At 39.9% G+C, this 26,887-nt stretch overlaps 1 protein-coding gene across 8 annotated transcripts in view; it reads right to left on the bottom strand.

Moving 5' to 3' along the window:
- The window catches only part of ARHGEF28 (Rho guanine nucleotide exchange factor 28), a 126,438-nt gene that overhangs the window by 32,330 nt on the left and 67,221 nt on the right, over positions 1-26,887 (bottom strand). For 6 of the 8 annotated variants that reach the window (XM_056324783.1, XM_056324788.1, XM_056324782.1 and 3 more), the window contains 18 exons: positions 21,547-21,677; positions 18,862-19,163; positions 16,333-16,477; positions 14,941-15,052; positions 11,551-11,596; positions 10,846-10,969; positions 9,338-9,470; positions 8,917-8,972; positions 7,358-7,409; positions 6,616-6,760; positions 6,392-6,513; positions 5,379-5,519; positions 4,709-4,959; positions 3,705-3,827; positions 3,196-3,313; positions 2,067-2,321; positions 1,017-1,093; positions 142-320 (listed from right to left, as the gene is read on the bottom strand). In XM_056324783.1, coding sequence (XP_056180758.1) covers positions 142-320; positions 1,017-1,093; positions 2,067-2,321; positions 3,196-3,313; positions 3,705-3,827; positions 4,709-4,959; positions 5,379-5,519; positions 6,392-6,513; positions 6,616-6,760; positions 7,358-7,409; positions 8,917-8,972; positions 9,338-9,470; positions 10,846-10,969; positions 11,551-11,596; positions 14,941-15,052; positions 16,333-16,477; positions 18,862-19,163; positions 21,547-21,677 — 2,512 coding nt within the window. The remainder of the gene's footprint in view (positions 1-141; positions 321-1,016; positions 1,094-2,066; positions 2,322-3,195; positions 3,314-3,704; positions 3,828-4,708; positions 4,960-5,378; positions 5,520-6,391; positions 6,514-6,615; positions 6,761-7,357; positions 7,410-8,916; positions 8,973-9,337; positions 9,471-10,845; positions 10,970-11,550; positions 11,597-14,940; positions 15,053-16,332; positions 16,478-18,861; positions 19,164-21,546; positions 21,678-26,887) is intronic. The other 2 variants (XM_056324785.1, XM_056324790.1) reach the window with 1 other exon arrangement.

The following is a 26,887-nucleotide window of genomic DNA, read 5'->3' as shown; positions in this document are numbered from 1 at the left end:
TCCTGAGTTCAGCAGAAAACTCAGCCTCACGGGATGGATCCAGTGCAACGGAGAACAGAGAGCATGCTGCCATGAAAATATCCAGCTGCCTCCTGTCTGCTTTTGACTGGCAGGATGAAAACCAAAAGCCTTTTCCTTTACCTTTCCACTGCATCTTGAATATGCCTCATCCAGTTGTTACGTTCCTCTCTGGAGTTGGTATGAATCTCATACATCTCAGGCCCTGCAGATGAAGCGCTAATCAGAAACATCCCCCTTTCTTCGTTGGCTACTTCTCTTACTATGAGCCTCTGAAGGGAGATAACGGAAGGCTTCTGGTCCTGGAGGAAACAGTCACAGCACATGTAAATGATAAATGACAAATGACTCTCTTATAGAACATTACACTTTCAGAAAAGCATGACTTTTCAATTAATTAGACTAATTCTAGTCCTGGTATAGTCAAACTACGTATGTTCTCACCATGTGCAAGAAGCTGAGAATTCTGAGTTGTCAGGCATCTTTTTAAATTATTCTTTAATTTTAAAGAATATTACGGTTTTTATGAACAAGTAAAGCACTGGGTATGTGCTAAAAAGCAAATCCCAGAGGCTCAATGATACTGAGGCACAGTGTTCATATAATGTTTACTTTTATATAGTGTGGGTACTTTTCTCCATGAACTTTCATACATTTTATGTGTTTTTACTATTACACTTGCAGTTAAAATTATTCTTCTGTTTTGTTTTACGGAACCAGGAGTTAAAATTATTTGAGAGAGCCTGCTCTGCTTCCCACCTTCATAATCAGATGAGGCATGACACTAAAAATATCATTCTGTTATTTTCATCTTTCTTCCTAAAAAGATGATTTAATTTTGAAAATAAATTTAATTTTCCATATACTGGCATATTAATGTCCTGAATACACTACCAGGATTTTAGGGGGGAAAAGGCATTATGCAAAGGACCTAATTGTCAAGAAATATACAAATAAATGTGCAATGTGTATATTCAAACATCTGATAATATACTTACAACAGCTGCAAAGATGTATTTTTGGTCTTTTTCTTGTAAGAACAGTAGTACATCAGTTAGAAGGAGAGCTAAGATGTCTTAAAATTAGAAAAGGAAAAGAACGTTTTGTAATTAAAGTTATTATGATTACAAATAATTTCTTCTTTTATCCTTAAAATGGAAAAAAGCCCTGATCTGTAAACATCCCATGGAATTCTACAGTAAACTAAATAGGAAATATTTGGATTAGCCTATGGTCTGCATGAAGCAACTGCATGCCATCACTTTGTATATCCCAAGAAAGACGACACTTCCTGCTGTCTGCCCTCCTGCAGCACTGTGCTGGAGCACTGGGCCAGGGAAAGAGGAAATCCTCACTCCAATGTCAGTGGAGTCACAGGCAACTCACAAGCAACCTGACAAAGACTACCCCACATAAATTTTGTTTTGCTTATGCTGTAACATATACTCACTGCACAGTATTACACTGGTAAAAGTATTTCTGGAATAACGATGAACAGATAGATTTATGAAGTTGCACAGCAAATGTTAGTAAACTCCAAAAAATCCCAATCCCTACATGTGATTAACACCACAAATCGAATTCTGGGCTTGCATTTAAAATTTGAGCTCAAGCCAAATATGACTTCAGGTCTTCTTTTCCACTGCAGATGTCCCAGTACCACTGAAGAACAGCACATGATTTTTCATGCATCATTTTCAGTGGCCAGTACTATGAACAACATAAATGTACAAGTCAAGATTCTGTTTTATGGGATAAAAACTGCAAATCAATCAAGTAAAAGGAGGGGACTGGAAGAAGAAATGCAGCTGATGGCTTTGTACACAAACTTGTCTTCTTACCCAGATACACAGTGTATTATCCACAAACCCTGGCAGCTTCTGGAACTACTCTTCTAGCAATTAGTGGCATATTCTCAATACCATTATCTCAGAGAATCATGTTTGCAATACAGCATAATAAAGTATTTTCATTCTTAAATAAAAAAAAATCTTCATATCTTATTTGCAAATAAAGGGTTAAAGGACTTTACAGCTTGGACGGAATACCTTTGAAACGACCAGTTGCTGTCTTCCAGTACACTAAACCTTCATGAAGAAGTATCCTCTCCTTCCTCGTCAGGTCTTGCTTCCTAAAAACATGCCCATTTTTCAGCTTTGTATATGTTTTGTTTTCAGTTCTACTGAGAATTTCCAACAGCTTTTGCTTCTTCTCATATTCATTCACTTTCAAATCTACCGCTGCAATCACATCCTTAATTAGACCAAGGGCTTTGCACAGGTCTTTTTGTTCTTCTGTTCCTTCTGTATGAAATAAAAAACCCCACAATATGATAGTAGTCAGCATATTCAAGAAAAGATATCATTCCTTACTTTCTGGGAACAATCAACGTGACTCAAAGTTGATAAATATGTCATTTTCAGTTGAACCTGACAACCAATTTACCAGAAATATTAGAGGCATCTACCTTTGTTTTACTTGCCTATTAAAAGATGACACATAGTTCAGATTTATTCATTAGTCTAAACAACACACTGAATGATTTCTGACATATTTGTGAGCTGTTAGCATTCAAAAAAAATTACTGGCCAAGTAAATCATACAGTATATTACTCTTTTGGCTAAGTAAAAAAAACTCTTGAAACTGGATTGCAGGCACAAAGAGTTTGAATTTGGATATGCAACCGCCTACAATGCTCATTTATTGCCCATTTGGGGGGACAATATCTCTATGTTATTAGTATTTCTAAAATGCTCTATGGAATTCCAGAGGTCATTCAAGCTTTGTTTGAAAAACTGGAGAGTAATTTACGAAATGTTTCAAGGGACTCACAAGGGACTCCACCAGAATTAATTTCGAAGAAGGTGCAGGTGCATGCCTGAATTAGTTCACATCCTCTAGTCAAGATCTTTTCCTAAAACAAGTATGCTCTTCTGGACTTCTGTGGTTTACCCAGCTAGAATACTGGAAATCTTCACAGCCCAGCCTTGACAAAGACAACATACACCAGACACCCTGTTTAGGTGACATTTGCCTGAAGAGCAGACATTTACATTGCCCTGGTTCTCCACTGAGCAGTCAATTTCATCTTTTCTTATACTGTAGCAGTGCATACTCCTGAAGTTAGAAACACACTAGGATTCCAGACATGATGCAACACTTTAGCTTTTATTCACCTTTTGAGTATTGCAATATCCTTTCAACCAGAACAGGGTATTTGGTGATTCGCTGGGTGACGAGCAAAATGCACTCAGGGATTCCTCGCCGTCGCGCCAACAGGTTACTATTTCTCAGCTGCACAGATACAAATATATACTTTAAGTAGTAAATGCATATTAAGCCACCAATTGACTAATAAGAAATATGATCTAGATCCATTACAATAAGCTAAAATAAAATGCTGGGTTATCTGAACCATCCCTAAGGAACAGGTGTTGCTCTGAAGGATGAGGTGTACTATAACAGGAACATGTGTGTAATACACACTGGATGCCAAAGCTTTCTAAAATTTGAAAGAAAAATGTAATTCACCAGCTCACTGGTTAAGGAGGAAAAAACTTTGACATTTTTATTAGCTATTAAAAGTGAGTTACTGAATGTAATTTCAATCCTAAATCTAAATAAAGGCTAAATATCTTTTCCTGAGCATTTTGTCAATAGTGACCATGTTTTCACATAAACTTACTTTAATAAAATTCTGAAACTTCTTGTTTTGTTGCAACTCTTTGAAGAGATTAACAGCTTCTTTTTGATGGCTGCAAAACTCTCCGTATATTTTCTTCATTTTAGTTGCATTTTCCTCTGAAAACTGAAGAAATTAATAAGTGAATTGTGCTCAACATTGCACCTAACAGGAATGTGTATTCCTTTAGTGCATTCTGTACAAATACAGAGCTTGTATGCTACTTGTTTCTCAAGTCCTCTGAATTTCACTAATAGGGCCTGTCACTACAGGATGAAAACAGGCTAGCTGTTTTTAGGGAGCAGGAAGAGGAACGCAGGGTGGAGAGAGCACAAGCAACCTCCACTACAGTCTTGCCAGTAACAGCTAGAACAATTATTATAACAGTGTTTCCTGCACCTCTTTGCAAACACAGTCCCTTTGAGGCATTTGTCTGATTTCCACTCTGCCTCTAGACAAGACAACAGTTCAGGTTCTTTATTTCAGTGGAGTGAAAACTGACTGACCAAAGTTTGCAAGGAGCTGAAGTGTGACCAGCAAGCTGTTAGTTAGCTGTTCTACGGCTGCTGTAAACATGCTGTGACCACCCCTTCTCTAGTGAGCAGCAAGTTGAATGTGCCATGCCACATCACCACAAGAAATGAACAGGTAGTCTCTTTTCCATCATCAGTCAATTCTTCACACATCCGCTCAGCTGTTAAAAAAGTGAATCTTGCAGTCCATAGTATGATGGCAGCAGCCTTCTACTGTGAACAGGACCAAGTCCATCACTTTCCTCATCACTTTTACTATATAGATAGAAGTTCATCCCAAGTTCATCACAGTTACCTGTTACTAGAGATTTTCTCTCATTGCTTTTTCACCCTGCAATGATCTGGAGGGAACAGTGCTTGAATTTTATGAGGCAACCATAGCCCTCTTCCTGCCCACAAAAGTTTTAAAGTCAATAAATTTTTTGATTTGGGAACCTTGAGTACAGAAAGGATTAACAGAGCTGATGCCTCTACCTGCTGCACAAGGATGTCTCCAATTCTGCTGATTACAAAATTACGTTCACTCCCCACATCACATGATTCCTGACGTCTCTCCTTCATTCTGCAGAAGAATTGCCTGTGCATCTCTAGTAGCTCATCTAAGCATGGGAATATTCTGTCCACTGTGCTGTGGTCCAGCTGCAGTTCTTCCTTCATCCCTTTCCTGAATATTTCAGACATAATGAACAGGGTATGGATGTGATGCACTTCTGTTTGCATCAGCTCTGCAGTATAAAAGAAAACAGACTTTAGCAACATTCAAATACATAGTCATAATTTTTTCTGTGTGAGCTTCAAACCTAATAGGTTCTGTCAGTACGAAGATTTAATCTATGTGGCTCTGTCATAGTTCTTTCAGCTGTACCCCACTGAAAAAATTGTGTTTGCAACCACTTCAGCTGGGGACTGAATGAGGTCCCCCCCAACCTCAGCCATTCTGTGAACAGTGTAGACATGTTTCTGGTAGTCACTACTATTTCCTTAGCTCTAAGTCACATTGTAATCTGTGAAAGAAATGTTCTTTGAACCTTTTTATTATTCTGAACTGAAGCATTCATTCTTCTGGACATAAAATGTGTAGGTTCCTTCTCTATTTTCTATACCAAATTGTTTTTAAACCTACACAGAGCTTTGAAATACTGACCGAAAATGACATCCTGCCTCTTGATGACATCCTTTTCTTGCTTGCTACAGAACACTGGATCCACAGCAAGACTCCAGGACTCTGCCTCAAACTCTTGTGCATCTGTGCGGAGATCAGCCCACTGAGGAAAATCCACATCATCTATGACAAAACATGTACCTCATTAACACCAGGCATATGCACAGTAAGAGAAGTCCCTTTGCACATGCAGATCTATACATATAGTAAGGGGAACACATCACAGGGATGAACCACTGGTAGTGCATTTACAACAGAGAAGCTTGCCAGATGTCAGTATCATGACCAACATGTTGAAATGCAATTGTGAGAGCAGGGGAGAAGAATAAAAAAGACCGTGGTTCTTTTCTCAGATTAAACCCTTTTTATACTTCTTTGCTTGAAGAAACTTTTTAAAATTTAAAAATAAAATCTAACATTTTTAAAGTAGATGTCCAGTGAGGTATCTTCACCATTCTTTGTGAGTGAATGCCCCTCAGCTTTGAAATTCAGTCTCACACCTAGCTACAGAAAAAGCCTATTTCTATTCACTTCACAAGAATATGTAGCCATTTTAGGAGGGCAGTTCACCAGTGGGAGGTAAGATTTCAGGGCTACTGAGGAAATAAAAAAAAAAACAGGTTTATATTTTGCAGTGTAGACTGTCAATGGAAATATTTATGCTGCTCTGGTTCTTGCAAGGATGCCAAATACATTTACCCTTGTTATTTTAAAACAGTAACACCATACAAAATATTCCAAAAGTTATCAAAATGTTTTAAAAGGAAGAAATGAAAAGTTGTATTTTAAGGCTAATGTGTCTGATTGTACCATTAGCATGAGGGACACAAATGTAATTATCAAAAATAGGTGCTTTTATTTTGGCAGATGAAGTGGTTTCCTGTATCAACTAAGCAGTTTTTCTATTTTCCACTTTCCAGTACAAGTTATAAAATGCAACAAGTTATAAAAAACAACTATAAAATGCAAAGTTATAATAGCGCAATACTTCTCACCTTCCATCATAAAAGGATCCATTGAAGAAAAGGTCCCTAATGCTTGTAACATCTCTTCAGACTGTGACTTGGACCTCCAGGTGCTAGCCTCAGAGTCTTGTTCAGAAAATGGTGTAGATCTTCTAAAGCAGAAAAGAAAAATCCCACGTTTATTTAATGGTTTCAATCTTCTTAGAAAAGCTGAATGATGTATTTAGTATAGTTCCCCAGCAGCTGCCCTCTACCTTTCCAAACTAGCACCAGGGACACTTCTGGACAAGTGGGGCTGTTGCAAGGCTTCCCTCCTTCCAGCAGACAGTCCAGCCAGCACAGAGGAAGAAGGATGCACTGAGGAAAGCACCATCTGTGAAATGTCTCCAGGCAGGGAATCTGTGAGGCAAAGCACAACACACCATTTTGACCAACAATGTAGATTATGTCATCAACAGCACACTTAAACTGAGATAGGCTATCTGGTGTTCATATTGACCTATACTGGGTATCAAGAACGTCTGCTTGCTATGGTACAAGACCATGATGCTCTCCCACAGAATATGAAGATAAGCCTGTAGGCAAAGTGGAATAGTTCCAGCATGGATATTACCAAGAAGAAAACAGTCTCAAATCATACATGCTCTAACATTGCAATTCGAACATAGGAGACCCAAATACCTGTGCAGATGGTAAATGACATGCTCAAATGCACAAGACAGAACTGATTACTTTTGATTTTCATTCTCACTGGAAACAAAACATAGAAACTCACTCCTTTTAGTAGAAGACAGTTAATTCAACAGTAATTTCTTGAAAATATCCTACTCTTTAGAGTAGGTAGAGTACTCCTACCATTACAGAGACACACACTGCCTTACACATATTAAAATGAAAAAATAAAAATACAGAAAGTTATTGGGGAAGTTCATGTTGTCAGTTCCATTTTAAACAAGGTTTAACTTGGAAGTGCTAGGTTTACACCTCCTAACTTACTTGTTACACCAGCTTGGAGTTTGTTTCTGTTCTGGTACCTCTCCTGGGATTTCTAAAAAAAGAAGAATTTTATGAAATTGCAATGAAATCATAGCCAATAACACACTGAGTAGTCAAGTCAGTAACTCACTTCCATACATCATCACACAAAAGGGCTTCAAGAAAGTGGTCCTAAATTTTGGTCCTAATTTCTACCAATAACTATATAAATCCAAATTTATTAGTTATTGGCAGATAACAATATTCAAAGTAGAATTGTATTATTTGTACTACAATACAAAACTGAATCTGTTTATTCTAAACTGAGTCACTGAGTTACAGCATTCTACCTTCTCCATATGAATATTGCCTATGAAGGCTGCAAGAAAAGGAGTTCAAATTCAGGGCTTTACATTCAAATAAGCTCAAAGCATTTGTGGCAGGGCACTACCTGAGGAAGCCTGAGTATCAAAGGCAGAATCAATCCCCCTTCTGAAGTGGACTTTTGTAAAACTTGCAGTAAAAGCCTGCTGTGCTTAGGCATGTATTTCACTTCAGGTGTGTCAGTGAATATTTTCTGCACCTTACTTGTGTTGAGATGAGTTGGGGGTGGTGGGGGCTCTTGTCTCCTCTTGACAAATGAATCATAAGTCCCAGTAACTAAAACTGCCAAGTTCAGCTGTCCTAATGCTCTAAAGTTGCCCAGAAATTTGTGCAAGGTTATGACATGACAGCTATAACCAAAATAAGTAAAACCATCTGATTTATGTCCAGTTTAAAGTTTGTTTACACTGAAGAGTCTGTATGGAAACACATCATCCTTACAAGCCACCCTGATGCAAAACCTAGCTACACCAGAAAGACACACTCCACTAATTTGAAAAATTACCTGTATCATTGTGGCATGCTTCTCTGCAAGTGCTGTTTTATTTCATGAGGGCAGAAGCCTTAGACATTTTTAAAAATTATGTCTTTGTCATGGCAACCTCACCATGCATGTATACCTACTTAAAGAAGGCAGTATCCATCAGCTCTAGCGCTGATTTTGTCCTGTCTGCAGTGGCAGCTGAACACTGGGAGCACCTGCTGAGGCAGGCTGTGGAGTCTCCTCCTCCAGATATTTTCCAGAATGGGTCAGATCAAATTGTTAGCTAGAAGTGAGCCTGCCTGAGGGTGAGGAGATAGACTAGGTCACCTCCCAAAGCCCCTTCCATATCTACTTTCCGTTATTCCAAACATACAGAATTCTACACAAGGGGTTGTCTGTGGTTTTGAGAAGCCTTTCTTTTTAATCCCTTTTCCACTGCTCCAAGAACACCATTTCACAATTTGAGCTTGCAACTCTTCAAAAAGAGAAGTATCTCTTTAAATTAATTTTTGACCCTCTTCTAAAAATTGTTGGTCATGCACATTGCTTGCTCCATTGCTCACAATAGATATCTGACACCCTTGCATCCCTCTGCATACAGATAGTGAGTCTGGGCAGGCTCTGTGTACTTGGTTTTTTTCATCCAGGATGTTTCCAGGCCCCTTGGAAAGCAGATATGCTCTAGTAAGAACAGTGCGGTATAGGAGGTTACCTTGGTGCACACAGGAGCACACTCCTTGCAGCTCTTATGCACAATCACACTGCAATCTGAAAGAGAAGGCATATTTCAAAGCCTGGCACCAAACAGGGTCCCCAGTCTGCAGAAGATACTACCTTTTTCCTTCCTCCAGGTCTACTTACTAAAGTAGCCTTGAGGATGCTCTGGTGTTACAACCCCTAGCTATTAAGAAGCTTTTGCCTAATGTGCTGGGGCTAGGAGATGGCCATGCTCCCTTCTGAAGTTGTCACCTGCTGTCCTTCCTCTCTTTCCCCTGCCAACCTCAGCTCGTTACATAAAGGAGGTACATCCAAACCTAGGCAACGTTTCTTTTTGAAACAATACACTGAACCAGGATCTCAAAGCAGGATTTGGAGCACTATAAACTCACACGTGAAAGCCAGCAACTACTTACAAGAGCACTGCAGTGACTCCTTTCCCAGGAGGGCCTTTTCACAGGCAATACATGGGATAACTCCTGAGAACATTCCATTTGTAAAATTGTGCCTGTTCAGTTTCTCTTTATCTTTGGTATCTTTATTTTTTGTCTTCATCCCCAACAGCAAAGGCAAGAAAAAAGAAAGAAAAAAAAAGAAGAAAAAAAAAAGGGGGACAGTAGAACAGAAGATAAAGCAATTCAATCTTAAAAACACTAAAACATTCCCTTTTAAGAGCAAATTATTGTAAAACATTTATTCCCCGTCCTGAAAGCCTTGTAACAGTACACTATATTCCCACATCCAGCATTGCTGAGGTCCTAAAATGATGCAGGCATTGCTTTCACTGGCAGCTAAGCCAGCAAGCATTATCAAGGAAGACTGGCAGAAATACATTTATAAAGCTACAAAAAGGGAAGGGACAGAAAATTAAATGTTAGAAGCATTACTGAATCGCTGCACACACAAATATCAGTGCTTACATCTCCCTGAGGCATACATGTAAACTCATGCCTCTGCAGTTAAGAGCTGCAGTTATATAAATTTAGACAACTTGTCTCAGAAGGCATTAGAAATAACCTATTTTTAGTAAGTGTAAATTCTGTCTGTTTTTACAGTACTTCTGTTGGTGTGATTATACATTTCTCTGAGCAGCCCTGGTAGTTATTCTTTAGGAGACCACACAGACACAGGCTAACATATGGCTGCTGGACCAGACATATATGTTCACAGCCCATTTTGCCACTTTTGAAGATACTGCCTCAGCCAACCATCTTCACATCCATGTACATTAAATATCCTGGGGCACAGGAAGATATGCAAAGCCTGAGAAACTGCTGAAAGGCCAGCTGGAAAGATCCTGTAGGCCAAATCCACCTCTCAAACTGCTGAGAGATGCCATCAATCTCAATTTCAGATGTCTCAAAATTAAACCACAAATTATCTGATTTACCTTCCATAGTATGTGTTTGGCTGCACAGGCCCTGAATCTGCAACTCTTTGCAGTGCTTACTCGTGCAAGAAGTCCCATTAACTTCAAATAAGGCAAATTCAATTGATTACCTGCCAGTCTAGAAGTTACAGATTCAATTATTTATTGAGAGCAACTGCAAGAACAGGCCCATACCGCTTGATCTTATTGAACAAAGACAATTATTTCTAAAAGGCAATTCATACATTTAAGCTTTGGCTAAACTGTCAAATGAGATTATTAATAACATCAAAAAAATGGCAAGGGAAACACCTGATATTGTTCAGCTAAGGCTATTCTTTAGATGAAAAGCTGGCTTTTAATATGACACCCATTTCAGAATATCCTGCATATGTTTTAAAATTAAAAAATAAAGCTGTATGTTTCTTCTTATTACTTATGTAGTTTTCTAATAAACAACTTATCTTTACATAAAAATTTAGGTTCTCATCTACAATTCATTTAATTACAGTGACATAATTATATATAATAATATAGGCATAAATTCCAAATTACCTTGCACTTATTCCGTGTGCTGGTCATTCTGTTCATCAGAAAGCTGAAAGTTCGACTCACTTTACATTTTTCAGACTCATTTTTTGAGGGTACAATATATTTATTCCATTCCTCCTCCTGAATCCTAAAACAGACACCAGTGGAAAAAAACTCATTATGGTGGGAACAGTCCCTTAAAACAGCAGAATCTAGACAGTGCTTGTTACACCTAACATTTACAATGACATGTTTTACATCGTGGGTTTAGCTGATGTTCCTTAAAAGGCTGCGATCCTTCTTTATAAAAAGCAGTAACACTAGCCTGAGGAGTGCTCTGAATGTGCTATGTGTTACAAGTTTGCCTAGACCACAGTCGGTATCAAAGGTCCCCTTGCTTTTATCACTGTATTTCGGATATTTCTACAGCAGGTGGGCGCTCCCATGGTGGACAGGAGTACATCCCTACCGTGCGCGTCCCACAGTGATGCATGCCAAATCCCCGCTGAAGGAGGTGCATGGTGAGGATTGCACAGAGCGTGCCAGGCTGCACTCAGCACGGGGTTGAAGCATGGGTTTACAGATCCCCTGGGCAGGGAGTGCTCCCCTAAATCGCTGCCAAACACCCCGCTGCGAGTGGTGCTGAGGCCTCTTCCCTGCTCTGCTCCCTAGATGGCATTCTTGCACAGACCTGCTCCGGGCGCCTCAAAACACGGGTGTAACACGTACCCATACCTTTTCCCTCGGGACTGCTCGGGCAGACTGTACGCTCGCTCTGCAAGACATAAAGAGTTACTGGGCACTCAGATTGCAAGGTCGTCAGGTTTATTTGAAACACACACGACCTCCACCAGGCCATAAGCTTGTCATTAAGTGCTTGCAATGTCATTTGAAAATTGGGAAAGCAAAAACATATATACATTAGAAGTGGCTTTTCCTAGGGTAAGAGCACTGCCTACTAAGCTCTATTCAGTTGACAGAATCTTCCAGAACTGAGATGGATATCAGTGAATGCCAGTCTCTGCAAACAATGTTTTTAAGAATAGCAAAAAATATTTATTTGTTTTTTCTTAACAACTCTGACTTGAATGATTCACGCTTCATTTTGCTTTCGCATAGGTTGTTGTAAAATATCTTAATGACATTCCTCAAACATTTGCAACTACCTGTCTTATGCAGCTTTATCTATGGTATTAAAAATTTTAAAACCCTCTACATGAAGAGGAATACTACTAGTCCATGTACTGCACAGGATGTGTAATGTGTTACAAGTTTACATCCTAGAACAGTGAAGAGTACTCAAGGTGGTATTTTTCAACAAACTGTCTAAAAAGCAAAACAAAAGATAAACAATTCAGTTGGGTTGCTTGGTAAAAGAAAACCCCAAACCACAATAGAGATACACTCTACTATTTCCAAACTAGAAGCCACTCTGTTTCGTAGCCATTTTTTACAAAGCTACCACAGGTGGTTCAGAAAGATACTTGAACACCTGCCTAAGTCAAAGCATCAGACTATGCCTTCTTTAAAGTCAGATACAAACTTCAGTACACTTTGCTGAATCAGCATGTATTCAGAAACACGTGAACTTCAGGTTAATGAGAGCTAGAATATCTACCAAAGAAGCAGTGTGTCCAAAAGGACATTTCATTTAGTTGCCAAGCACAACCTGTGCTAAAGGATGCTTTCAGAAGAAACAAAGGTCATGTACCCATGGGAGATGAAGAGAGCCTCATACAAAACAGTGCCGTGGGGTTCGTACTGAGGCACTTACTACAAGGATGGAGCAGAGACATTGACTTAGACAATGAAAGGGCCTGAAAGAGGGATCAACCACTGTTTATGAGCACCCCATCTACAGAGCAGGGATAAATCCTTCACTGTTAACAGTCTGTATTACCCTCTCCAATAAAAGCAGGCAGCTGTTTTAAACCTGAGCATACTGAAAAGCTTCTATGGACGGTGATTTCCCACTTCTTTCTTGTACTTTCTGTGAGAAAGATGATCCTGTTGCCATCCTGCATTCATCTGCTTTGGCTTACATTTCCTTGCAACATACAAGGTTAGCTGCACCTCCCTCCTGCATAGCTACACCCTAAGCAAGATGTTCAAAGCACTGGCAGCTGGGCAGAGGGGAAGGGGCAGGTTTTCAGTGCACAGACACCTGCACAGACTGGGTCACAATCCAACTACTGGCCACAGAAATCAGGATGAACTATGTGACCTAGCTTCTTTGACCAAGCTCTTGGGCTAGTCCCATACCCAGATGCAACTGCTCAAAGCGAGCGCAGCTGTGCCTGCCTCACACAGCAATCACCACTCCCAGCTGCCAAACACTCTGTTCAATGCTCCCATCCCTGCAAAATGCTGGTAAGGAAGAGGCGAGGCAGGAGGTGCTGGTGGCAGGGAAATGCCAGCAGCAACCTCAGCAGACCACTATTCTCCCTCCCAGCAGCACACAGCATCTGCAGTGCAGGATGCAGAACAGCCTGTTTCCAGAGCGTGGACAGGGAAGGGTTTCCACCTTCCCCACAAGACAAGTAAAGGTCCAGCACTGCCTGTTCCAGGAGGAAGAGGAGAGAAAATGCTGGACTGTCCCTGCTGGACATGGGCCCGAGCCCAGATCAAGTCAGAGCAGGTATGTCTGGATGAAGCATAATGGGCTGTGACACCAACAGTCTCTTAGCTGCGAGGTCAAATGAATTCTGACTTTAAGCACACACCACAGGGCTTTGCTGATCTGCCATCCTCTACCTCTGTGACATACTTCCCTCTGTCTCTTCTGCCATGTTTTGCCGAAGACTTCTCACCTAATCTGTTGAATACAAATGGTTACATTACATTAGGTGATGTGGAAAAATACAACACAGTCACCTGCCGAAGGCTGCAATACATACTCCTCCTTACAAGGGAACATGAAATCTTAAAAGTGAATTTGAGCAACCACAAACAAGTTATTTGCTGTACTGCTTCACACAGTTTCTTAAGTAAAACTGATGTCTGCAATCACTCTATGTCTGCCCATCAGCTTTCTCCATCTCACCTTCCCAACAGCTTTTGAATTTTTTAACTGATTTCAAAGTTAACAATAACATTTCCACAACATTTTTGTGTTTCCACATTCAGTGTCATAGAATCACAGGAGGGTTGGGGTTGGAAGAGACCTTCAAAGACCATGTAATGTAGTGCAACCCCGCTGCCACGGGCAGGGACACCTTTCACTAGATCAGGTTGCTCAAAGCCCCATCCAGCCTGACCTTGAACACTTCCAACTATGAGGCATCCCCAGCTTCTCTGGGTGTCCATCCCATCTGGTTCACTGCAACTCACATGTCCTGCCTCTTGCTCAGGACTAGATGAAAGCTAAAGGTACACTGCAGGCAGAGACAAGCTGGAAGTACGGCAGTGGATGGGGTTATAGGGACAGAGGTCAAGCCTCTTGAAATGCAAATGTTTTTTAAGTTACATGATCTATATGAAAAGCACAGTACATGTATTTAACACTTTGCATGGTTTTCAAATATAACCTGTACCCTCATTGTGAAAAGTGTGAGTTGTCTTCTAAATATGAAACGATGTGTCTAGAAATAAAGCATGTTAGAAACTATTTGTAAAAAATTACAAGCTTCTTGCAGAGACATCTCCGATCACTTGTGCTGGAGAAAGTGGGGTTTGCTCCCCAGCCTCTGAAGATGACACAGCTCATCCACGTTTCAGAGATTCCCTGGGAAGCTGGGGCCACTTGCCCCTTTGACGCCTCTTGTGTGTCATCCTGAGCTTTCTCACCAGCTCTGTCGGGCACCCAGCAGGAGGCTGGAGTAAGGATCTTTCAAAAAGGAGATTGCTGTCCTTGCCTGCATTACTTTTTCTGACTAACACTCTCCCAGTTTGCATGCCCTCCTGAGGATCAGTGGCTGTATCAGGGGAGGGCATGACAGGCCAGTAGATGGGAGAAGAGCAAGGGACGATGGCAGGGGTAGTCAAAGGCAACCCAATCTTGCTTTCATGCATGTGGATGAGGTCTGTGTACAGGATAGGCCTGAGTAAAGCTGTCAGCACTGGGTCTGAAGCAGACACGCATGGGACAAGGCTCTGCAGGTGCAAAGCCAGAGCACTGACCTTCACTGGAATCCCCAACTGCGAAGTCCCGAGGAATGTGAGGTCTTCCTAATAAACCTTTGGGCGAGGAGCAGGAATAGGAGCGTGACCGAATGCCAGACAGTGTGCATTCCTAACGAAATTGCAGCAAATTAAAATTTATGTCATATTAGCAACAGAAACAAACCAATGACAGAAATCCTGAAAGGCAGGCAGCTGACCACAAGCATATGTCTTTTTGGCTTCATTAAAGCTTTAAGTTGAAGTACAATTTTTGACAACTTCATTTGAATTCTTAGGAAGTCTGTCATACTTCCACCATGAGAAATTCTTGTATATTAAAGGGAAAAATTTGTGGGTGCAAGTTAGACTAAGAGAAAGCTTAAATTCTTCTCCATTTTGGTGGCAAGTGCCATCCAAACAGTGTTGTTATCCATTATATCTGATGACCAAGCCATTTTCTTTTACCAAAGGAGTCATAAATCTTAGTACTTTAATACTTTAAGAACATTTTATGGAGACTAATGCCCTACCTTGGTAATTATTGATGTCAGAGTTTCCAGAGAAAGGAGTTAGCCTCTTTCTCTCTTCTCTCTGTGTTTATTTTTGTTGTACGTGGAAAGACTTTCTGATCCCCCAATATGTCAATGATAAGGCTTGAAAGGAAACCCCCTGATTTTTTGATACATCATTTACATTTCAGTAGAGCCTACTCCTAAACTACCTTACTGTTTTTAAAAGTATCCCTAAGAGAATTCAGTGTTTGTGCTGGACTTTTTCTCCCTTCATGTAATCATTTGCTGTAACAAAGCTCTACAGTGGCAAGAAGTCTGCCTAATGAAAACATAAGAATCCCTACAAACAAAAAATAACTATGTATGTGTCTGAAGATCTCAGATATGGCACCATGGTCTAATGAAAATAAATGTAGCCACGGTACTTCAGAAAACCATAATCAAGAGGAGAGGTTTGTACTGGCCAATGCATAAAACCCAACTTAATTTCCTTGAGTCTAGCTATTGTTTTAAAATAGGCAGTAACCTGGTTTTATACTTTACAAAGCTGTTACCCTTTCATATAACTACAGCTGGTTAAACATTTCCTCGCTGAACGTATTTTGGTTAGAAAATGCTGATTCACTGAACCTGAGATACTTCCTTTGAAACACTTCTGATAAATGATACTTTTTTTCAAAGCTGACGCAAATCTCTGACAGACCCTTCCCATGGTTACCGCTAAGCCCAGCCACAACCAGTGAGCTCCAGCTCTACAACCCTGTGCCTGCTGCTCTCTGGAGGAACTAGTGTTGCCAACAGGGAACTCATTTTTCACCTTCAGATTCAGGTGCTTCTCACATGTTTTCAGTGTTTTACTTGAAAGGAAAACAATGCAAACCAAGATAGTATCAAATACCTTGGGCTGCAGACTTGTAGGTAAGTCTAATCCATCTCTGCTACAAGGCATGGCCTCTGAAGAGCTGAGGGGAGGGTAGTGAACGTGGGATCTGTCCGAAACACCTCCACTTCCACCATCTACTTCAAGGTCATCGAGACTTGAACTGAAGCAGACAATGAAGTCTTTAGCTTGCACAGATTCTAGTAATAATCCATCTCAACCGTAATGCAACAAGCAAAGATACTGCTGTATACGCTGGTCAATGACAACCCTAAACACCATAATTATGTTAGGTAGGTCACGCTCTGAGTCCCTCTCAGGTTTGCAGTCACCTGGTCAAGGTACTCAGTCACTTGTGCAGGACTCATCTGACACAACGCTGTGGATCTGCAGTACAGACGTCTGCATCACCTGCAGTCATGTAGGCTCCCACCACAGCCAGCCACCAATGAAGGATGATTTTCAGACCTATGTTCAGCACCTCCCTTAAATTTTTTTTGTTCCACACATGTGCCTGTCTATATAGATGATAACAGAGAACTGAGACAACTAGCTCAAATTTCAGTATTAAGTTATGTGGGTATATATGGATATTTTGTGCGAGTATTTGAAAGATATGATGTGGATATTCACAGGTATCTTTTTTTCTATATCTGTGACTTGATGCAGGATGGAAGAGAAAACTAAGAGAGATGGAGGGTATCAGAGAGTTTATGAGATTCATTTGGAAAGATATAAACTTAAAAACATACAGGACTATAAACACACCAAAAAATCTCTGGCTAAATCAATACTTCAAACACACAGAGCCTACTTGATTGGCAAGGGCTCCTGAGCAAGGGTGCAGTAAAGTTTCTAAGCAGTACCAGGGTTTCCCAGGATGGGTCCCATTAACTGCAACAGCAAGTTCAGAGTCTCTTCATCAGAGTGACTGGAAGGAATGGTTGACTGCTTGCAATAACATTCCAGCGTTACAACATAAAACTTTAAATTATGTGTGGTATTTCTAAGTAGCCAGAGTTCCTACTCACAATAAAAGCACACCAATTCCTTCACGCACCACAACAATTCACTTTGTCAGGGGGCAAATTTATCAAAACTGTCCAAAATTACTTCCTTAATACAATCTTGGAGACATCTTTCACAGCGTTTCCTAGTAATAGTTATCTCAGAAACAAGTTATTTAACTGCCATTATCAGTTACTGTCACATTTTAGAACTGGAAAAGCAATACATGTCTTTGTCAACAGACTAACTTACCCAGGGAATTTTTCTGACATAAAAAGCTCATTTAAAGATCTGTTAAAAAAAAGGTGCTGCTGGAATTACATACTGGTAGTCTTATTTTATTTATAATATTTGGATCACTTACAGTGGACACATTAAGGTCAATCACATCTCTCTGAAAATTCATATAAGCTTTTAAAGCTCATACAGGTACCTGAGCTAGGCCTTAAAACAGGTGGGGATATCTAAAAATGTATAGGAGAAAAATGTTTATGACAGAGAAGATTATTTATAGTACATATATACATATTCCCATAGTTAGCAAAAGTAAGAGTTTGTGGAAAGAAAACTCAGTCTGACACTTGTTGTCGTATCTGTGTTAAGACTCCTCCTAGTGGGACTTTATAGTTGCATAAAAATCTCAAATTAAGGTACAGAAAATGCTATTGCCCACTTCAGTCGACAACAGACAGACACTACTGCTTCCTTCCTGTTTTGATATAGATCTGATGTCCTTCCTCCAAATAATCCAAACATTCTTGAAAGGTGGGAGACAGATTCAAATTTCTTTCTGTACAAGAGGGAACTGATTTCATGTCTCTTCTATCCAGAGAAGAAATAAAGCCTTTTTATCAGGGAAATTTAATAGGTGTTAAAAATAAAAGTTATGATTTCATCTGCAAAGCTCTCCACATTCCTGAAGCCAACCTGTTCCCAGTATAACCTAAAGCCAGCTGGAAGAGGGTCCTCAGATAACTGGCTCTGCTGGAAGCAAACCAGCACCAGCAAAAGAGCAAATATCAGTTTGCACCTACCAGAAGCTCACACTGTACTCTGCACTGTGTCTTTTGAGGTAAAAACCAATATGCAGCCAGGAATAAGTTGGTCCTTCTACAAGGCAGTGCAAAGACTGGAAATATTCCCAGAGTTCAACACATTTTGGACTATTTTCTTAATGGGAAATTTAACTGAGGAAAACTCGGGTGAAATTCTGGTTTCTGACAAAAATGCCACAATGGAAACTCTTACACTGAAAAGCTGATTCTTTTTCTTTAAAGAATACATACAAGAAAAAAGGTGTAAACATATAAATTTACATTAAAAATTTATTTACTTAGACAACACCTTTTATTTGTTAAAAATGTCTTTATAAATGTTTTATGAAAACAGATCATTAGGACAATTTAAATATTAGTGATTGAAAACAGTGATTGTACCTCAGTAAAAATATTTAGTATTACAGATTCTGCTTCATATTTTGAAATAAAAGTTTATCATAAATAATCCTCAATCTGGCCATATTATCAAGTCAATTCATACCTTCTTTTTCTCATGTCAGCATAAAGTTGGCCCCGGTCCTTAATAAATCCATGGGTCTTGAAGGGAAGGTATGAATCTGCTCCATACAGAGTAGAAGGTGAAACAGTATGTCTTAAACTTGCATTTTCTCCATTTTTCGCTGGCCTTTGATTTCCTTCATTTGGAACATACATATATTGGTCATTCTCCTCAAGGGAGGGAGAAGAAGAGCTCTTAGTTATTGGGACTGAGCTGGTGGGATTCAGACATCTTTCACTGCTGACACCATCCCCATGAACACAATCAGTCTTTACATCTCCAGCCTGCAGAAAAAAAAAAAAGAATGCTGGTAAGATGTAGTGTCAGGGAACAAGGATCAAATTAGTTTGCCATTTTGTTCATGGTTATGTGTTTTGCCTTTTTTCTCCCCCCTATTACTTTTTACATGAATTGAAGGCAAGTTATACAGCTAAGAGATTCTAGACCTTGCATCATTTTTTTCCATAACTGCAGTAGGAATGAATTGGTATTTGCAAGTCTACTGGATGTCTGTCTCACATTTATACCTTTTGTTAAATGTATCAATTCATATATTTATAGCTTTGATTAAAAAATATCCTTGAATCAAGCAAAAACTACGCGTAATACATTAGTGTGGGAGACATATGGAGGAGAATTCAAACATTGTGCAATCTGGAAAAATCAGCCTACACATCATGTACTTTTTATTTTCCAGTACCAATTTCCTAAGTTTTGAGATAAATATACATGACTTGGAACAGAGGTTCTCCAGGAGACACAGGGAAAGAAATCTTGATTTTTTAGCCATTATGCTATTATGGGCATGATTCACCCCTCCTCTTGCACAAAGAAGGAACGGAGTTTGGGAATTATGTTTTCTCAGGTACAGGTATCAGGATTTAGGCCCTCCTAACAAATAATTCTTTGTGCAACTGATTTGAACTCTCTCCGTCGACTCTGCAGAAAATACTAAAACACAGTTTATTGTCAGTCTTTTGGTTAGATGCTGTGCTGTCTATTTAGATGGTGAATTATACTGAAAGGTCACATGGCCAGTGAAAACACCCAGCCTCCAAAAAGCACCTGTATAAAAGCAAGCATCTCCAAAGCCCTGGTCTTTAATACTGCTGACCTCCTCTTGTTCAGCCGCAGGATGTGTTTTCATCCCCATTGTAATGATGTTTCTTTTACTAAAAGACAGAAAGAACTGTGGGCATTTTTACGGCAGCCCACATTTGCTTTCAAAGCAACGCATGCAAGTCTGGAATTACTTCTGTTGTGTTGTGTATATAAGATGCACAAAGGTAAAATGCTTTTCCCAGGTCTCACACAGCTGCTCCTTCCTTCAAAGTTATTCCTGCTAGGCAGCGTTTTCCCTCAGCACCAGAAAGGCCGCCTCTGGTAGCCATTCCAGCTCCTGCTGTGTGATGCTTAAGGGAGAATATGGCCCCAATCAGCAATTTAACAAAAGTTGAATGTGGCTATGTATTGAGTAAAGGTTAATAATCCAAACTGAAGGACCCTCCAGTAATACACTCAGGTAATATCTGCATTTGTAATGGAGCTGCACTTCTGCAGCTCTGTCCTTTCAACCTGGGTATTGTTAAAATCAATGGTTCACCAACTACATATATCATCTCCTGCCAGTTGTTCACTCCTGTGTCATTATTTCATGCATCTCTCAGTAACTTAGGTGCATTTTGAACACGCTGGCCTCTGATTGAAAAGCTGTCACAACAAACTGGACTGCAGTGAATGCAGTGGGAGAAGTGTTTCAGGAAATGGGAAAAAAAAAACCACACAAAAGAGGGGGAAAAAATCACACTTGCAAAATCTCAGCCTTCTTCTAACATTATGATCTGATCATTTCTTAGTCGTGTTTTCCAACTTTCACCCCAGGAAAAGCCCACAGCAGGTTACAAATAAATAAATCACTTCAACCATCACTCAAACACAGCTGCACGCCCCAAGAATTCAGCAGCTCTTTAACTACATACAGCCGCTACAAATGACGTTGGACTAGTACCCCCTGCCCATGTTATGACATCTGAATGTGACCATGGGGGGAGAGATTTCAGATGCAACATGGTGATGTAAAATATAATTTGGTCTGGATGCTGTGGCTCATCTCCAGTGCTGGTGACAAATAAATCAGAAATATGAATACCGAGTCAGGATCTCCAGTATCAGAATGCTTCATGTCAGCTGTAGGACATCAACTTCATCTTTTCAGCAGTATCTCATTTTTGTTGAGACTATTAGCTTAGCTATGAGCATCTAATCAACTTCTGAAATTAGCCAGCATCAGCAAATTCATCTCTATGGTGAATGCACATAGAATTCAGAAAATATGAAGTGTACAGGAACAAAATACATTATGTTAATGTTTCTCAGAAATAGGAAAATACAATTTAGCTCACAAACACACAGAAAAGACAGTAAGAGCTCCCTTAGAGTTCTCCCTACAGGGTAGGGAGAATAATTCCTATCATCAATGAATCTGTTAAAGTGACTCAGAAATAAGTTACAAAATATAGCTAAGAAGAGTAAGGTATTACTGTTTTTATTTTAGAGCTTTACTAACTGGCCACACATCACAGATCTAGAAGATGCTACTATCACACAAGTAAGTGACTTTAACAGAAGATGATGAAATATTTGCCAAAAGTTAAAACATAACCTTACTCGGTCTACTACCATGCAGTTTGCATATACTTCATCACTTCCACTCAGCATCGCAGAAAGTCTGGTTGCAGCAAAGCAAGTAGGTGGAGCCTTGAGTTTTCTGAGAACATCAAGAGTAGAATGTTTCTGCTCTGGAAAAAAGAAATTGTGAAAAACATGCCATTAAATCTCAAACCACTTTCTTCTCATGTATGTACACTGTCATAAAAATGGCCAAGTTAAACATTAAGCACCAAATCTTAGGATTACAGTTTGAGTAATATTTGTGTGGTGTCTCAAAAATCTGCCCATTTTGTAATTGCCTAACACTTGCTACATGTTCCAAGAAGTTTACAGTTGACAAAACTCTAAGAGGTACTACAGATTCATTCATATAACTCGTATAACTTAAAAATAAGTGTTCCTGTATCTTGGTTAGCAGAACCTTCTATTTTCCATCTAACCTAGAACTTTGTAGAGATCTGTGGTTGCAGAAGTACATAGGACAAGATCTATGGGCTGGGATGAAATATGCGTTATTCTGGCCTATATATTAAATACGTAACACCTGATACGTTATATGAACAGAATACTGTTCAATTGCAGTCAAATAATGACTCTCCTAAAGCATTCTACCTACCAGGAGCCACACAAATACTAACCTTAAACCAATAAAGCAGACTACTGTTTTTAAAGCAAAAAGCAGCAACAAAATTGTAATAGGAAAATACCACTGATAGTGTCTTTTTACAGAGTGAGAGCAATCAATCAAGACCTGACCCAGGAACAAGATGTTTGGGATGAAGACTGCATCTGGTCTGGTCTTGGTACTGAAAATAGAAATTATCAGATTCACCAGAAATCATTAACAGAATTTCAAAGTTTAGTTTTCAATAATGTGTTCATGATTGCAAATATTATTAAAAAAATGCACAGGGTGGCTACTTCATGGCTTTGAGCTGCAGAAAACCTAATCAAGCGTTACAGAAACACTGTCAGTCTGTCCTGCAGGCTCACTTCTCTTAAAGCTGCTTGTAAATATGAAAAGTACGCACCAATCCAGCATATTATCCTCTGACTGTAAAAGGAGCAAAATCTGACAAAGTGTAACCCAGCCTTGTCCTAGACTGTGTGAAAACAAGCTCAAAGAAAATTACAGTTGTAATGCAATTTTCTTTATTTTAAGATGCTGTAAGTCAAACATTGCCATTGGAAGTGAACTGAGATAGACTAGCATAAGAATGATGTGATAAAGAATCATACCCAGCAAACTATCAGAAACCAGAACTCTCAATAAACTTAATTCCAGTTTGTCTATTGAATAACTGAAAATTATTCCAAAAATTATTCTCAGTATGCATCAGACATTCATCTTTTCTGAAAAGGCTGAAAGGAAAAGATGCCACTAAAGACTTTTCCCAGGCTATATTCCTAAAGCAATGTAACTGCTTTTGGAAGATCACAGAATCATCTAGCACAGTCTGGGTTGGAAGGGAACTTTAAAGATCACGTAGTCCAACCCCTCTGCCACGGGCAGCAACACCTTTCACTAGATCAGTTTGCTTAGAGCCCCATCCAAGATACCTATGGCCATCAGACAGAAAGAAAAGTTATAATGAAGAAATGGCACTGGACGAGAAACTACACTTGTCAAGGTCTGGGGCATTTGTTCTTTTGGGGAAAAAAAAAAAAAAAAAAAAGAAAAAAAGAAAAAAAACTCTCAGACCACTGCAGAAACTGCAATGCTACACCATAGCTTTTATTTAATTTTAAGGTGCCATTTCATGAAGCCCAAGAACCGGAAGCTCTACACTTACAGAAAACTGGAACTCCCCATTTAGAAATGGCACACTAAGAATTATTTGGTTTCTAGTCCTGGCAGGTTTTGCGGGATCTCATACAATCAAAACATCCTTATGCTTCTCATTTTGCTTCTTCCTCCTGCAAGATTTTAACATGATTTTAGTGACTGCCATCTTGAGAATTGTTAAAGATACAAACCATTTCCTTATGTCTGCCAAGGTCCCAAAGCCTTTGTTTATAAATGGTATAAAAGCATTGTTTTCTACAGCAGTTCATCAGACTCTGGCAGCTAAAATCATATGGAAATGTGATTTGGCAAAACTGGCCGTACTTTCTTGTGGCCTGTAAAGCTTTCCAAAGGCTGATCTTAAACCAACAACCAGGAAGGAAAAAAAAAACTCTCTTGGACAAAATCAAGATCCTCTTGTTTCTTGGATGCTTACTACCTTCCCCAGCATGCACTCCCTCTCATACATAAACCCACTGGGTACAACTGGCAAGGGTGGTATTTGGCTCCAGTGCTATGCTGCAAAGGTTCAACACATATCCCTGAAACACAGCCCAGGTGTTAGGGAATCCCAGATCATGGCATAAATCCAAGCTTATAGGCACAGCTTCTTGACTTCAGCGACAGGGACCAATGCTGGGGTCTCTACAGTCAGTTAATGGACTGCACTATGAATTAAATATCCCAAGCCAAAAAAAAAACCAAAATGCCACTATTCTTTCACATTTTTATTTATATAGCAATTTTTAATACCACATTTTACATTATTTTAAAATTCATTAAGAAAATAACAACCTAAGTAACAACTCCTGAAGAAAGCTGCTGCAAATACAGCAAGTTACTTCAGAATGTATTATCTGCAATACTTTCTGTAGCTAAATTTTTACTGCTAAAACATGATAAATGCCATATGTTTTTCTGACAATGTTCCAGTCAGTCCGTTGTTAAAGGTGAGATATCTAAATAAATATTCATTGAGGTTTCAAATGAACAGACAAAAGGTACCAGATTGTTTTGGGCTTCAGGTTGCAACATGATGCCACTGTACCTTCCCTAATCCCACTCTGCCCCCCAGTTTCAAACATGGGTGAAGGGAGGACTACATCAAGCTTATTTTGTAACAAGAGAAATATTTAAAAGACTGCTGAATGCAGGGGAAAGCATTATTAATTACACATTGACTGTGCTAGTAACTTACTTCCACTGGACAGGCCTGCATAGTTTAAAAAGTGACAAAACCATTGCAAATGTCCACATCACACACTGCATTCCTACAGCCCCACTAACTGCCTCCAGCCTGTGTTGCCGGCTACAAGTCACCTCGGTCTTACAGGGACCATCAGCAGACCTGCCAGGTTGACATGGCAGCAGGTAATAGCTCACTGCATTGCGTACCAGTAGTAACATGCAGCAAGGCTGTCCTTGCCTGAAAGATGAGGACTATCAACAAAATGCATTTGCAGACTGTCTCAAATCTCTCTCCCACCCATTCACAATGCTTATTGTCACTGCAGATGCAAAACTTCAGCACAGCTTATGAAAGACAGATAAGATTGCCAGGGCCACTGACACTTCTTTTGAGTATGAGTGCATCCCAAAGATTTTTAGCTCTGTAAGGTGTTGGCAAGGGACTTAAAGATGCTTACTAAAGTAAAAACAACCTGAATACAACATAGCAGACTTGGCTCTGCTACTGAAACAAGTACTGAGCAAGCACAGAGCTGAACATTCTCTGCCAGAGCTGAACATTCTCTGACTGTATACTGTGCCATGACCACAGAAAAAGAACAAAATAAAGGCATGTCTCCTTTAGCAGAGCCTGTGGCTCTCTGCCATCTACCTGGTAAACAGTCAAGAAAGATGTATGTGTTATTGAGATGTAGGTGAACAAAAGCCACAGTGCTGGGAAGGAAAATCTCCAAACATGGATAAAACAAAAGACTTTGACCCATGAATAACTAGGCACAAGTTCTCTACATCTTCTGTAGTGTTGTCATCAAAGTTATACAGCAAAGGCTGCACATTTTACCAGGCACAAAAGCTTATAAAAATACTTTAAAAAACCCACACAATCATCATAGCAGTAATTCAAAACATGCTTTATGTTGGCAGAAGAAAACATATAGCCTTGAATGACCTGTGTCAGAAAATGGCAAGAACATAACACTGAGTGTTTTTCCACAAAAATCAAAACTACTTAAATCATTCTATGAGAGGGCACACAGCAAGAGAAATTAAATACATCAATGTGACCAAGCTGAGAGCCAGGAAAGAAATTACAAATTCCCTTCTCTAGATACAATGAATAGTTTTCAGACAGCTCATCACATTTACCCCCAGCAAACTTGAGCAGGGGTTAATGTGTAACTGGAAGTAACACAGCTAAGAAGTCAGCGAAAAATGCAGACAGCTAAGTGCATGGGTCACGCAGGACTGCAGAAATACTCCCCTAAATCCAGAAGTGGTCACCTCAATTTGGAGAAAGAAGTTCACACATTCCTGGCGAGAGGCCAACCGAAGTGACATGCACATCTGTAGATGTGGACTACACAACCAGTTTCGATGAGGGACCTGCATCCCTGTATCAGGTGCCTTAGCGCTTCATTCAGACAGTGCCACTACTCATGAGGGCAAACTTAAACAAGTACATAAAAATGGCATTAACAGAAGGTAAAGTGAGGTATGTTTTCAAGTGCTGTTGTCACAAACATTTAACTATCCTAAATCTACAGAGTGGAAACTAAAGCGCTGCCTTTTCTATATACTGCATGGAAAGGATCAGGCATCTGAATGCTAGAAATCATACCATCATGTTCAAGATGTGGTCCTAAAGTTGTCCCAAAGAAACACTGAAGATAAAGGCACTTGTCAATCATTGACTTTGATCTTTGTCACCTAAACACGGGGTACAAGAAAGCGACACTTTCTCACATGGTATTCACAGCCCTGACCTTCCCCCCTGAAGCAGGCACCTTACCTACTATACAAATGAATATACAAACAGAACTAAGTTGGTGTCTCACTTTTATACAACAGCACAACAGGCAAGTATTTTCCCAAGATACGGGACACTCACTTTCAATTCCCACCTCTGCCTGAGTGGAGTCAGCACGTAACTCCCACCTCCCAGCACAGTGGGACAGTCTTGTCAGCAACAGATATTCTCAGCCACCTGAAGGCTGTTAAAGCCTCCAAAAAAGCTGTGAGAGTCACTGCCCCTGAACAGGTGGGACTATGCAGTGCCAAGGGGAGGGGAGCAGAGTACCTGCCATATGGCCATTTCAAATAAAATAAATACCATTAGGGGTCTTGCAACAAGGAACAAAATCTAGACCCTCTCCTCAGCCCACTAAGGTACAGTCACATTCACATTCCCTGATGAGCCTAATTTAGTTATGCCATGCACACGCAGCCTCAGCAGGAGGGAGGGAGTCTGCAATACCTGGCCCTGAAGGCACACAGCCTGCACTTGGCTCCTGCTGGTCCCCAGGAATTCAGGGGGTGGGCTGGGGCTCCACTACCCAGTCTGAGAAGACCCCAAGCAGGGACAAC

This window comes from Falco biarmicus, chromosome Z, assembly GCF_023638135.1.
Source record: "Falco biarmicus isolate bFalBia1 chromosome Z, bFalBia1.pri, whole genome shotgun sequence".
Lineage (NCBI taxonomy): Eukaryota > Metazoa > Chordata > Aves > Falconiformes > Falconidae > Falco > Falco biarmicus.
This window is presented reverse-complemented; position numbering and strand designations above follow the sequence as displayed.